The sequence below is a fragment of the Tachyglossus aculeatus genome, chromosome 12 (genome assembly GCF_015852505.1).
Source record: "Tachyglossus aculeatus isolate mTacAcu1 chromosome 12, mTacAcu1.pri, whole genome shotgun sequence".
In the NCBI taxonomy this organism is placed as follows: domain Eukaryota; kingdom Metazoa; phylum Chordata; class Mammalia; order Monotremata; family Tachyglossidae; genus Tachyglossus; species Tachyglossus aculeatus.
In genome coordinates, this window is record NC_052077.1 from 29,996,030 (window position 1) to 30,010,483 (window position 14,454).

The 14,454-nt window shown below is 40.5% G+C and overlaps 1 protein-coding gene across 3 annotated transcripts in view; it reads right to left on the reverse strand.

Moving 5' to 3' along the window:
• MARCHF1 (membrane associated ring-CH-type finger 1) overlaps positions 1–14,454 on the reverse strand; it is a 520,911-nt gene that overhangs the window by 107,021 nt on the left and 399,436 nt on the right. For all 3 annotated transcript variants that reach the window (XM_038754944.1, XM_038754945.1, XM_038754943.1), the window contains exon 3: positions 549–599. In XM_038754944.1, coding sequence (XP_038610872.1) covers positions 549–599 — 51 coding nt within the window. The remainder of the gene's footprint in view (positions 1–548; positions 600–14,454) is intronic.

Here is a 14,454-nt window from a genome sequence, read left to right on the forward strand (position 1 = left end):
TCCTAAAAGAACACAAATAAATTGAATCCATCTCTTGGAGTCGTCGCTTGTTTATGAATTTGGCCAGGCCAAGATATCCGCTCCCGATCCTCCAACCCTCATTAATTATGTAACTAGGAAATGGCTTGGTTTTACATATACGTTAAATAAATACTCTGGTTGAAAAAAGATTTCACCCTATATAATGAACTACAGTCTTTGTAAAATGTAATTCATGGTAATTCTTCCATAAATACAGACCCCACTTTTCAACTGTGGAAATCGATAGCATTATCACTTCAGACATGCAAGAAAGCACTTTACATTAGGCAAATTATGGTAGCGAAATATTTCCTGGATTTTTTTACTGCGAGGAAAAATCCATTCTCTGTTTTCTTCAAAACCCTGCCTGTACAGCTTAATGAAAATATTTGGCAAACCAAATTCTCCAGGAGAACTCAGATCAATAAGATGCCTGTGTAAAAACAGTAGTAACCGAGGTAGGTCCAGTCACATAAATCCAGTTGGAAGTCTAACTGCAAGAAAACAAGCAAATGTAATCCACCTACTTTTGATATGTTACTCGATCGACTCGTAGAGCGCCCTGGGGACTTGTCATTCTGGAAAACAAAATTAAAGGAATTATTTAAAGATGAAGAACTCACAATTCCTCCCTCAGGCTGATTAAAAACAGCACAACCCATGTGCCTTAAGTTCACCATGTTGATGGATATGCTAACAGCTGACTATTCAGGATTGTTTTCTTTCTGCACCAAGGAGAATTTTTCTGTTGATTCTTATTGTTTCCAAGGAAAATTCTATCAGTAGTTTTGGAGAGTCACAGTTGTGATGTCCAACTGTGGATTTTCCAGGCCTCTTGCTGCTTTTTAACTCAGGACAATCTGTTGTATTAACTTAATAATAATAATAATGGCATTTGTTAAGTGCTTACTATGTGCAAAGCACTGTTCTAAGCACTGGGGGGATACAAGGTGATCAGGTTTTCCCAGTTGGGGCCCACAGTCTTAATCCCCATTTTACAGATGAGGTAACTGAGGCTCAGAGAATGAAGTAACTTGCCCAAGGTCACACAGCTGAAATGTGGTGGGGCCAGGATTAGAACCCAGGACCTCTGACTCCCAAGCCTGTGCTCTTTCCACTGAGCTACATTGCTTCTCTTGCACTTGTGTATGGCTTAGATAATTTTCTAGGCAACTTGGAGATAGGCCTGTGTTGCTGTTAGCATGCTTCTACTCTACTGAAATTGTCACGTTTTCAGACCTGTAACATGTTTCATTCATTCCTTAGTCATATTTATTGAGTGCTTATTGTGTGCCAAGCACTGTACTGATCGATTGATTGACTGAACATGCCCTGGCTGTAACTCCAGATACACCTGTATTATACTTTGATGAAAATTGTGGAGGACAGGACTTGTTCCCAAGATAAGAAACTAAGATGCATGCCCAGAGGTGCCAGTAAACTCTGCTAAAAATGAGTTTGCCTTGTAGATACACCGAAACTGTCATTATTGAAATGCTGCATGATTTCCAAGGGCCATGACTTATTCCCAGCTACATACTATTTCCCAGAGTTTAGTACAGTTCTCTGAACTCAGTAAGTGCTTAAAATTACTCTTACTACTACTAACCAAGAACTGAATTGCTCCTTTATAGGAAGTCTGACCGAAGGTCCGAACACATCTGACTGGACACTTACTTCACAGTTAAACTGCGCCTCGTTTTTCCCATTCCACACTCATCTCCCTGGGATTGCTGATGTCATCACAGAATATGTTACTGAAGATTGAGATTACTCATATGGATAACAATCTTGCAATACAGCCAGTGATTAGTGTATCTGCCCATGGCCAATGCTACCCAGATTAGCCCTGATAATAGCTGATATGTAGTTCCCTTTACACAAAAATCTCAGGAACTCTTCTGAACTATAAAAACGAAGTCAATTTATTGTCCTTCACTAATTGAGGATCCTGATTTTTTTAAAAAAATTTTTATGGTATTTGTTAAGTCACTCTACTAATCACTGCATAGATTCAACCTAATGAGGTTGGACACAGTCCATGTCCCACCTTCTTAATCTCCATTTCAAAAGGAGGTAACAGATACAGGGAAGTTAAGTGACTTACTTAAGGTCGCCCAGCAGACAAGTGGTAGAGCTTGAATTAGAATCCAGGTCCTTTTGACTCCAAAAGAAAAGTACCTTTCTCTAACTTGTATTTATATTCACATGGTTTTATCTGTACATATGGTAATGAAAAAATTCTTTAAAAAAAAAACACAAAAAGGACACATTTAGCCATCCAAAAAAAACTATTGGGAAGCTTGTTGAACTCTTTGCACCATATGTGCTCCGTGGGTTTATAAAAACTGTTTACCGTAAAGTGTGTGGATTTATTTTAAGACACATTCCGTGTGTATGTAAACGTACAGATCCCCTCCATATTTCTTCCCCAGCTGTGGCTGTTTGATTTAAGGACATAAGGCTCATGGAGTTGGGGGTTGGGTGAACTCTGTTTAGGAGAGTCTTTTCTCATCAGTTCAGTGGCTGTCAGGAGGTGGTTTCTCAGTCAGAAAATTCCAACTCTTGCAACTATTTTTGCAACCACTGCCTCGCCATTCTGTCCAAAGATCAATTTGTCACTGCAACAACCCCTGAAACAATCATCCTTGTCTGCCCGTGTCCAACGCTGATGCTCTTGCAGGCTTACAGTTCAGGCCAACTTCTTGGCACATAGTAAGCGCTTAACAAATCCCATCATTATTTATTATTAGTGCAGAAGATAACTGTACTTTTGTGGTGGTTGTTGTTCTTTGTTTTGTTTGTTGTTTTGGGCTTTACTCTAGTTTTTGCAGGGAAGTGGAAAAGATTCTCTCGGCACATCCATCCCCCAACCCTTGGCTAACCCCTCTGAGCACCATGCTTAACAATACCAAATGGGCAAACTATAATAGAAATTCTTGATGACTGGCTTTAGGACACTCAATCATCTCCTCCCCACTATTCATTCTCATTCCTCTTTGCTCCTTTCATGCCAACTCATTCAATTTTGCTTTGGTCTCATCTCTTTCCAAAGACCTCATGCTCACCCCTTCCCTTCTAATGGAAACTCTCTCCCTCTTTACAACTGGCAGATCACTGTTCTCCCCATCTTGAAGGGCCTTCTGAAATCCCAGTGCTCAGTGCTGAATACAGGGCTCTGCATACACCTACTGCTCAATAAAAACCATTAGTTAATCACAGATCTCCTCCAGGAGCCCCTCCCTGATTAATCTCTCATCTTCAACTCTTTTCCCAACCTTAGTACAGTGTTTAGTATAGTGATTTGCACACTCAATAAACACTACTGATGGATTGTTTTGAGGTCTGAGAGGTACTGTGTTGTGACAAAGACTGCATCCATTATTCTTACTCATCATCTTGCAATGCTTGCAACCATAAATTGTCAGGAGCTAAATTCCAATCTCTAACAACCTGTTGAAACAGCAGGGCCTAGCGAAGAGACCACAGTTCTAATCATGGCTCTGCCACTTTTCTGTTGTGCGACCTTGGGCAAGTTACTTAATTTCCTGTGCCTCACTTCCCTTTTCTGGAAAATGGAAATTACCTGTTCTCTTTTCCCCTTAGACTATGAGCCCCATGTTAGGCAGGGACTATTCCTGATTGGACTGAACCTCAACACTTAGCACAGTGCTTAGCACATAAGTACTTAACAAATCAATCAATCGTATTTATTGAGTGCTTACTGTGTGCAGAGCACTGTACTAAGCGCTTGGGAAGTACAAATATCGTAATTATCATTATAATTATTATTCATCTCCTGCCCCCAGGAAATAAAGTCTTCACTAGGAATTCCATGATGTGCCAATATTGCTTTCAGGCTGTTTAGCAGCAACTAGCTGTTTGGATGCATACTGTATGCTAATTTCTGGATCAATCAATCAATCATATTTATTGAGCGCTTACTGTGTGCACAGCGCTGTACTAAGCGCTTGGGAAGTACAAGTTGGCAACATATAGAGACAGTCCCTACACAACAGTGGGCTCACAGTCTAAAAGGGATAATAAGAAAGATATCTTTCTTGGATATCAACAAAGAGTGTGTGACAATGGTATTTCTTTAGTTTCAAATGAATAGACTGGTGTTCTGTTCTGTTATCGCCGATTCATGGTCAACATCTCACACATTTTTAACATTTCTCGATTCATTCATTCATTCAGCAGTATTTATTGAGTGCTTACTGTGTGCAGAGCACTGCACTAAGCGCTTGATTCCTGGGTGTCCCTCATGAAGCCTCTTTAACATTCCCTTTTGGAGGTTCTTTGGATCTATTCCTGAGGTGTCGGGTTGACAATTCCATCAGCAGCTACCCAGGCATCAAGTAGTACTGCAGTTAAACTATTCCAGGTAAGAACTGAATCTACCTGTAGAGACCTCAAGAAAAGAGTCCCGAGTCCACTTTTGAGAATCCTGTCCAGTGCTTAACAATTTCACTGTCAGGGAGTCTTTTTTCCAGCTAACCTAAGTCCCTCAAAAAAGAGCTTGAAAGTATCTTCAGAAAGTATCTTCACTCACTTCCCCCGAGTTTGATTTTGGGATCCAATTGACAAGCACAAATTAGTGGAACCAGGATAGAATATAGCGCAGATAAAGATTGTGGCTACTGACAGTACTTGATTGTATTTATTTATTATGCACCTACTATGCGTGATGCACCATAATAAGCATTGGAAAAGAATCCACAGATGAGAACTGTGATTGAGAAGCAGCGTGGCTCGATGGAAAGAGCACGGGCTTTGGAGTCACAGGTCATGGGTTCAAATCTCGGCTCTGCCAATTGTCAGCTGTGTGACTTTGGGCAAGTCACTTAACTTCTCTGGGCCTCAGTTACCTCATCTGTAAAATGGGGATTAAGACTGTGAGCCCCCTGTGGGACAACCTGATCACCTTGTAACCTTCCCAGTGCTCAGAACAGTGCTTTGCACACAATAAGCACTTAATAAATGCCACTATTATTATTACATGGTCCCCGGCTTTCAAGGGTCTCATAATCTATGAATAAAATTGGAGGGAGGAGAATGGTGATGGATACATAAGATAAGATGAAACAATAAAACAACAGAAAAGTTAAAGACAAGGCTAACTACACCAAATACACTGTGTATGCCTCCCTTCAGGTGTGCTGTTTTCAGGTATAAAATATAGGTCAATGGATCTCTCACAAATCACCATCGGAGAAGCAGAGACCTGCACTCTTCCTTCTCTGTAGTGACAAACTCTTAGGGGTTGGCAACCTTCATTAGCATTGTTTTTGAGGATTTTCCCAAGCAACTTCTACTTTCCCATAGAAAATGTCTGAGAAGAAACTAAGGTGAGAGCTAAGTCTTAATTTTGAAAAAAAAAAGTCACAAACTGTTCCTTCTTTCTCCCTATAAGTTCCTACCAGGGGCAACATGGTTTGCCGTTCTCCAGGTGTCAGTAAATCAGAGCACTGTTTTGCATACGCTTATCAGATCACACGTTTGACACTCACTTTAACTCCAACAAATTACCTTCACTAATCAGTAGAAACTCTCCTTGTCGCGATATCTGAATTTGGAGGGGGGAATCTATCTGTGTTCTAACGATTACGTTCCAGAATCAAAATCTAACTATGAAAATTCACATTATGTGGTTAAAAAAAAAAGTCTGGTCCATCTATATCTCTCTGCACTTTCAAAATTGGGTACAAGTGCTGATATCCTCTCCTGGAAGACTTCCAGAGTAATCTGTACAATTTACCACTAATTAATTGGGTGGCTTGTCCCATTACTATTTCAGTGACATATTCTTCATTGTAGATTAGTCAAATACGGTTGTCATACAGCATTAAAATCAGTTTATATTTATAATATTAGATTAAACAGAAACTGTCTCAAGAATCTCACATTTTAAACTGATGCCCATATTATTGTCAACTTGAGGGTCAGTAAGGGTCGCAGCTAACAAGAGCCCCTGATGGCCCTACATCACAAGAGCACGATAATCAGGGAATAATGACAGAAGTTAGCAGCTGCGTCCCATGCTCAGAGAGGAGTGCCCTGTGATAGCACAATTTCATAGCTTATGCATTTTAATGAACATTTGCAATGTCTTTTATTTAATGTTTGATTTGGCTGTTTGATCATGTGAAATATTTGGAGAAACTAAACCGGTTTGGGAATTCATTCCCAATCATCTCTATTTAAATTTTGGAATGACAAGGCTTTTCTCTATTACCTAAGAGAATCACCGTAATGCTATCAGCTCAGAGTCAGCCAACAGAGAAGATCGCCTTTTGGGGACTCCTTTTCTGTGAAATTTTACTAGGATAAAAAGTCAAACCTGTGCGGAAAAAGCATATCAATAGAAATATTGATTATTGCCAAATGACATACCAGTCTCAAAGTTTTTTGTTTTTTTTCTTTCAAATGAGATTTACCCCTTTCATACCAAAAGCCGAGCAATTAAGACTCCTTTTGCTCAGGGAAAAAAGACATCTGTACATAAGCTGACTATAGATGCTAATTCTCTAGAGCTATTCACTATTCTTTATAAATTGATTCTACCCTTGTACATTTCGGCTCTCTGACCAGCCCTGAGGGTATCCAATCTCAGAAATTTCTGGGCTGTTATCTCTTTGAAAGTTTTCCCCCCTCAGTCTCCATGCACACCCAAATTCCTGCATCCCTTCAGCCCCCGTCACCAAGGAAAGTTGGGCAGCTATGAATGAGATTCCAAGAGCCACTGGCCAGGTTGCGATAGTTTTAATTTCAATGAAATGTAGATGATTTCATTTGAACTGTAAGAAGGAAAATAAAATCTTAGTCCTGTCAAAATGCAGAAAGAGTAAAACTAAATATTTATCATATTTTAATAGTGTATTTCTCTATTAGCCCTGGTTTATGCTTCAAATGATCCACATCATTTAATCCATGAGCCATATGTTGGTCTCAATTACCCAAATATATCAACGGAAAAAGTGGGAAATTAACAATTTTAGGAAAAACTAAAACATTACAATCCTCCCAGTTAATCAGTGGTATTTATCGAGTGCCAGCTGTTTCCAGAGCACTGTAGTAACAATAATGATGGTATTTGTTAAGCGCTTACTATGTGCCAAGCACTGTTCTAAGCACTGGGGTAGATACAAAGTAATAAGGTTGTCCAACATGGGGCTCACAGCCTTAATCCCCATTTTGCAGATGAGGTAACTGAGGCACAGAGAAGTTAAGTGACTGGCTCAAAGTCACACAGCTGGTAAGTGGCAGAGTCAGGATTAGAACCCATGACCTCTGACTCCCAAGCCTGGGCTCTTTCCACTAGGCCACACTGCTTCACTGTATTATGTACTTGCTAGTTTATAATACAAAGAAGCAGCATAGCCTAATGGCTAGAGCAGGGGCCTGGGTATCCAAAAGACCTGGTTTCGAATCCCAGCTCCGCCATTTGTCTGCTGTGTGACCTTGGACAAGTCACTTAATTCTCTGTTTCTCGGTAACCTCATCTGTAAAATGAGGGTGAAGACTGAGCTCCTCACGTGGGACATGAACTGTTTCCAAGCCAATTAGCTTGTATCTGCCCCAGCACTCAGTTGAGAGTCTAGCACATACTAAGCGCTTAACAAATACCATAAAAAGAGACAGTTGGTTGACACATTCATTCATTCATTGTATTTATTGAGCACTTACTGTGTGCAAAGCACTGTACTAAGTGCTTGGGAAGTACAAGTTGGCAACATATAGAGATGGTCCCTACCCAGCAGCGGGCTCACAGTCTAGAAGGGAGAGACAGACAACAAAACAAAACATATTAACAAAATAAAATAAGGATTTTATTGTCCCAGTTTTCCTATAACACGGGGAGAGGGGGAACTGCATTCTTGCAAAGCCCTGCATTAAGGAAAACTTACTCTTGTACTAACTCATTCCACACTTGTGGAATTTGTTTATTATATTAATGTGTACCTTCCCATCTAGACTGTAAACTCTCTGTAGGCAGGGAACATCTACCAATTCTGTTTTCTCTCAAGTGCTTAGTACAGTGCTCTGCAGAGTAAGCACTCAATAAATACAATTAATTGTATACATGTGGACAAAGCATTTCCTATGAGCCTATGGTGGCCCAAATCCATCAACCTATCTATACTGTTTATTCTGTGCATACACTGTACAAACATTTAATAATAATAATAATAATAATGGCATTTGTTAAGGGCTTACTATGTGCAAAGCACTGTTTTAAGTGCTGGGGGGGATACAAGGTGATCAGGTTGTCCCACGTGGGGCTCACAGCCTTAATCTCCATTTTACAGATGAGGTAACTGAGGCTCAGAGAAGTGAAGTGATTTGCCTAAGGTCACACAGCAGACGCGGTGGAGCTGGGATTTGAACCCATGACCTCTGACTCCAAAGCCCGTGCTCTTTCCACTGAGCCAAGCTGCTTCTCTTGGGAGAGTACAGTAGAATTAGTAAATATGATTCTTGCCATAAGGAACTTTACCATCTGGAGGTCCATATCCAAGTAGGCACACAGTGTCAGATGAACATAATCTAATTTCCCAACAAAATTCTAGCAGCAGTGTACAGTTAAAGGCACATTATAGTAGAAATCAATGTTACTGAGAACTACATCATTGACTGGAATTATTCCAAACATTTGCTAGTATGAATTTAGCCTTAGTTATGCTTTATGAATATAATAGACATCTATTCATCTAGTAATATGCATATTGCTGGGATATTTATCTCAAAAAACAGAATTCCAACTAGGTGGGAATTAAATTCATTTTCAGGTACATGTTCCCTCAACTGTAAAATGGGAATTAAGACTGTAAATGTGTGACAGGAACTGTGTCCAACTCGACTTGCTTGTATCTACCCCAGAGCTCAGTACAGTGCCTGGCGCATAGTAAGCACTTCGTAAATACCACAATTATTACTATTAATTGCTAAAATTCTTGTATAATTTCAACCCTTGAGGGTGATGGCCATGCAAGTTTACTTTTTAAAAATTCACAGGGTTCAGTCACAGACAATGAAGCACATCCTTCTATTCTAGCAGCATGGTTCAATGGAAAGAGCCGGGGCTTGGGTGTCAGAGGTCATGGGTTCAAATCCCTTCTCCGCCAACTGTCTGCTGTGTGACTTTGGGCAAAGCACTTAACTTCTCTGGGCCTCAGTTACCTCATCTGTAAAATGGGAGTTAAGACTGTGAGCCCCATGTGGGACAACCTGATCACACTGTAACCTCCCCAGCACTTAGAACAGTGCTTTGTACATAGTAAGCACTTAACAAATGTCATTATTATTATTATTATTATTATTATTATTATTATTATTATTATTATTATTATTCTACAGGGATTCTTCTCCATCTTGTGGTAATAAGCAGAGTTAGTTTCGTCAGTATTTCTTTTTTTTGGTCACATAGCTTTATTTTCAGCAGGACTGTGATTCTGTTTTTTGGGACATTTAGGAAAGGGAAGTGGTAGTGATAGTGCTAGTAGTGGAAATTATATTATTTACTGAACACCCACTTGGTGCAATGTACCGTATTAAGCATCTGAAAAGCAGAAAACAAAGTGACCCAGTCCCCATCTACAAAGAGATTCCATTCTAACAGTAATAATAATAATAATGATGGTTGCTTGTTAAGTGCTTACTATGTGCCAAGCCCTGTTCTAAGTGCTGGGGTAGATACAAGGTAATCCGGTTATCCTACATGGGGTTCACAGTCTTAATAATAATAATAATGATAGCATTTATTAAGTGCTTACTATGTGCAAAGCACTGTTCTAAGTGCTGGGGAGGTTACAAGATGATCAGGTTGTCCCACGGGGGGCTCACAGTCTTAATCCCCATTTTACAGATGAGGTAATTGAGGGATAAAGAAGTGACTTTCCCAAAGTCACACAGCTCACAATTGGCGCAGCCGGGATTAGAACCCATGACCTCTGACTCCAAAGCCCGGGCTCTTTCCATTGAGCCACGCTGCTTCTCTAGTCCCCATTTTACAGATGAGGTAACTGAAGCACAGAGAAGTTAAGTGACTTGCCCACCAAAGTCAGACAGCTGATTAGTGGCAGAGCCGGGATTAAAACCTCTGATTCCCAAGCCTGTGCTCTTGCCACTAAATCATGCTACTTTATAGGGGGAACAAACACAAAATATGTAAAAGTAGGGTAATCAACACAAAATATTTAAATGAACGACTGAAGAACTTTAAAGAAGCACTGGGAATGGGTATAACTATCCAGAGCTTAGAACAGTGCAGTGCACGTAGTAAGCGCTTAACAAATGCCATCATTATTATTATAAATGGGTATAATTCTGAATTTTAAGGGAAAATAGCTTGTGGACTGACGGAGAAAATTTAGGTGAGGCTCCAGGGTTCAAAGTGCTTCACACAGTGTACTGAACAACCGTGGCCTGGCTTAAATTACCAAAATGCAACACAATTCCAACTAACCTGCCTCCTTACCAGCCTATCAATAATATACATCAATCATTTCATCACTTATTTCTCTCCTCACCAGCCATAAGAAAAGGCTACCACATATAGTAGATTCAGCAGATATATTCTGCAAAGAACTGTATTCTAAACTTCTATAATGCTAAATCATTTGCTCAATTATTTTTACAAATAATAATAATAATTATGGCATTCGCTAAGTGCTTAGCACTGTTCTAAGCACTGGGGAGGGTACAAGGTAATCAGGTTGTCCCACATGGGGATCACAGTCTTAAACCCCATTTTACAGATGAGGTAACTGAGGCACAGAGAAGTTAAGTGACTTGCCCAAAGTCACGCAGCTGACAGGCAAAGCATGGTAATGTCACTAAACGGGGCAAAGGGCATTTTTGAATGGATAAACAAAGGCATGAAGGTGAATTTTGGCTCTTATGTCTATGGGGCAGAGCCCAACTTCATTATTTTCCTTTCAGTTTAGATCTGGAAATCCCCCAATCCTCTTGGTAGGCAAATCACTCCCTTCACTCAATTGTCGCTTTCCCAATTTGTCCTAATCCCAAATTGTTTTATAATTCAATTTCTTTGAAAAATCTATTTTCCTTGAAGGAGTTAAAATAAAATATAGTGCTATTTCCTTTGGAAAGGTTCTGTTTCACCAGTTTATAGGCTGCTTTTACATAATTTTAAGGCACCTTCTATTTACAAGATGAAAATCAAAGCCTATTACCATAGGCTGACACCTGATGTTGAAGGCTTACTTTCACCATCTGAAAAAGTGCCTCTCTTCTCCCTTTTGTAGACTTGTTATTTTTAGGTTAAAGAGCGTGTCCAAAGCGAATTATGAATCCCTAAAATTGGTGTAAATCATAGAACATTTATTCAATTATTTTCCCTCAGTGACTGAACAGTGAACTTGGGCAGAGTGTTGGCAAACCAATAGATGCATTAGAAGGCAATAATCCATGACCTGCAGCTGTGTCGAGGCATTGACTCAGAAAATATCTATTTTTTTCTGAGTCACAAGCACTTAGTGATTACAGTTTCTCTCTATCATTTAATAGACAAAATTCAATCTATAGCTATCGCTTAAACTCTCCTCTGCTACACAATATCAGTTTCCTCTCTGGACTTCCAGTTTACTTCTCTCTCCCCTCTTCAGTTTCTCCACAACACTGCTACCTGAGCGTGGCTCAGTGGAAAGAGCCCGGGCTTGGGAGTCCGAGGTCATGGGTTCAAATCCTGACTCCACCACTTGTCAGCTGTGTGACTTTGGGCAAGTCACTTTACTTCTCTGGGCCTCAGTTACCTCATCTGTAAAATGAGGATAAAGACTGTGAGCTCCCCGTGGACAACCTGATCATCTTGTAACCTCCCCAGTGCTTATAACAGTGCTTTGCACATAGTAAGCACTTAATAAATACCATTATTATTATTATTATTATCTTCTTAAAATGTTGCTTGGAACATCTCTCCATTCGTCGTAAAGCTATCCAGTGGCTACTGGTTGCCTTCCAGCCTTCCCCCTCCCCATCACCCCTGCCTTACCTCCTTCCCCTCACCACAGCACCTGTATATATGTATATATGTTTGTACGTATTTATTACTCTATTTTATTTGTACATATTTATTCTATTTATTTTACTTTGTTAATATGTTTTGTTTTGTTCTCTGTCTCCCCCTTCTAGACTGTGAGCCCACTGTTGGGTAGGGACCGCCTCTAAATGTTGCCAACTTGTACTTCCCAAGCGCTTAGTACAGTGCTCTGCACACAGTAAGCGCTCAATAAATACGATTGAATGAATGAATGAACAATACTGGATGGAACAGGAGCCAGCAGGATTCAGCCTGGCTGTAGGGGTAGGGGAAAGACTTAAGGGATGCCCTGTACCAGTAGTTGAATCAATCAATCAATCAATCAATCGTATTGAATTGAATGGCACATGCTGCCATGGAGTTGGCCTGCTTAGGACATTTCAGTAACAACGAGTGGAATGTATGAGAGGTGAAAAAATGTTGCTTGCTATCTTACTCATCATTGAGTACACCACTTTGGGTAATTTGAGTAAAAATAGGATATCCGGTCAGGGTACGGGAATCAATCCCTCATTTATATCACTGTTCCTACTGAGAAAATTCACCCTAATGTTGACTTCACACACAGTTTCCAGAAATCAGTTATGTCGTGTTCAAGCGCTGTCGGTATTCAGTGGCATTTATTGAGCACTGTTTGCAGGGCACTGAACTAAACTCTTGTACTAATCTCATAGTCAATTAGTTATTCCCATATTTCATTTGCACTACTTCTTTTTTAATCTCTGTTTCTTCTTGCTCTCACTCTTTGGAAATATATTGTAATTTGGTGGTTTCTCCCATTGGCTTGTCAATCTCTTGAGGGCAGAGAATGTATATTGCTTTTGATGATCATGAAGATGATGGTTTTTGTAAAGCTCTTACTATGTACCAAGCACTGTTCTCAGTGCTGGGCAGGGGGGATACAAGGCAATCAGGTTGTCCCACGTGGGACTCACAGTCTTAAGCCCCTTTTTACAGATGAGGGAACTGAGATTCAGAGAAGCAAAACCCAAGGTCACACAGCTGACAAGTGGTGGATCCGGGATTAGAACCCATAACTTCTGACTCCCAAGCCCACACTCTTTCCATTGAGCCACACTGCTTCTCTTTTGTCATCCGCTTCCAAGGGCTTAGTACAGCTCTTTGCATTCAGTAAGTGAGAGATTCTCTCTCAAAGGCCCTCACCACCCAACTATGCCATCTTCAGACCAAAGCATAAGTCAGAAGGCACTCGATAAATTATATTGATTGGTGGTCCAGTGGAAAGAGCCTGGGCCTTGGAGCCAGGAGACGTGGGAGCTTGAACTGGCTCTGAACTGGGTGTTGTGTGATCTTGGCCAAGTCACAATTGTAAGCTCGTTGTGGGCAGTGAATCTGTCTGTTTTTTATTATATTGTACTCTCCCAAGCTCTTAGTATAGTGTTCTGCACACAGTAAGCACTCAATAAATATGACTGAATGAATTCTCTGTGCCTCAGTATTTGCACCTGCAAAATGGGGGTTTAATACTTCTTTTACCTCCTAATTTAAACTCTGTGCCCCTTGTGTGACAGAGGCTTTGTTCAATCAGACTGTCTTGTATCTAATACAGTTCTTGACAGATAGTAAGTACTTAACACATGCGATTATTATTATTATTATTTTAGGCAAGTCCTTCTCCTTGGGCACTGAGTCTGCGATTAATTTGAAGCCAGGGCCCATGGTCTCCCCAGACCCTCTATCATTTTGGCCATAGTCTGTCTGCCAATTTCATTGGTCGGTCTCTTGGACAACAGCATTGACTGTACTAGGTGGGAAGAAATTGTTCTGACCCTCAGTGAGTGGACAGTCTTCTGGGGAACATAGGAAAAACACAATTCTGTAAGCATTAATTAATTAATGTTGGCATTTGTTACGCGCTTACTATGTGCCAAGCACTGTTCTAAGCACTGGGGGGATACAAGGTGATCAGGTTGTCCCACGTGGGGCTCACAGTCTTAATCCCCATTTTACAGATGAGGTAACTGAGGCTCAGAGAAGTTAAGTGACTTGCCCAAGGTCACACAGCAGACATGTGGCAGAGTCAGGATTCGAATCCATGACCTCTGACTCCCAAGCCCGGGCTCTTCCCACTGAGCCATGCTGCTTCTCTGCATGTGTGGTGAGGCCTAGGATAAACCACAATTGCTTTTGAAAATAGATACCCAAGGGCCCATAACAGTATTGCTTAAGAGTCATGATTCAATCAATCAATCGTATTTATTGAGTGCTTACTGTGTGCAGACTATAAGCTCGTTGTGGACAGGGAACATGTCTACTGACTCTGATGTAGTGTGCTCTCCCAAGTTCTTAGTACAGTGTTCTCTCTGCACGTGGTAAGTGCTCAATAAAAAACGCTGATTGATTGATTC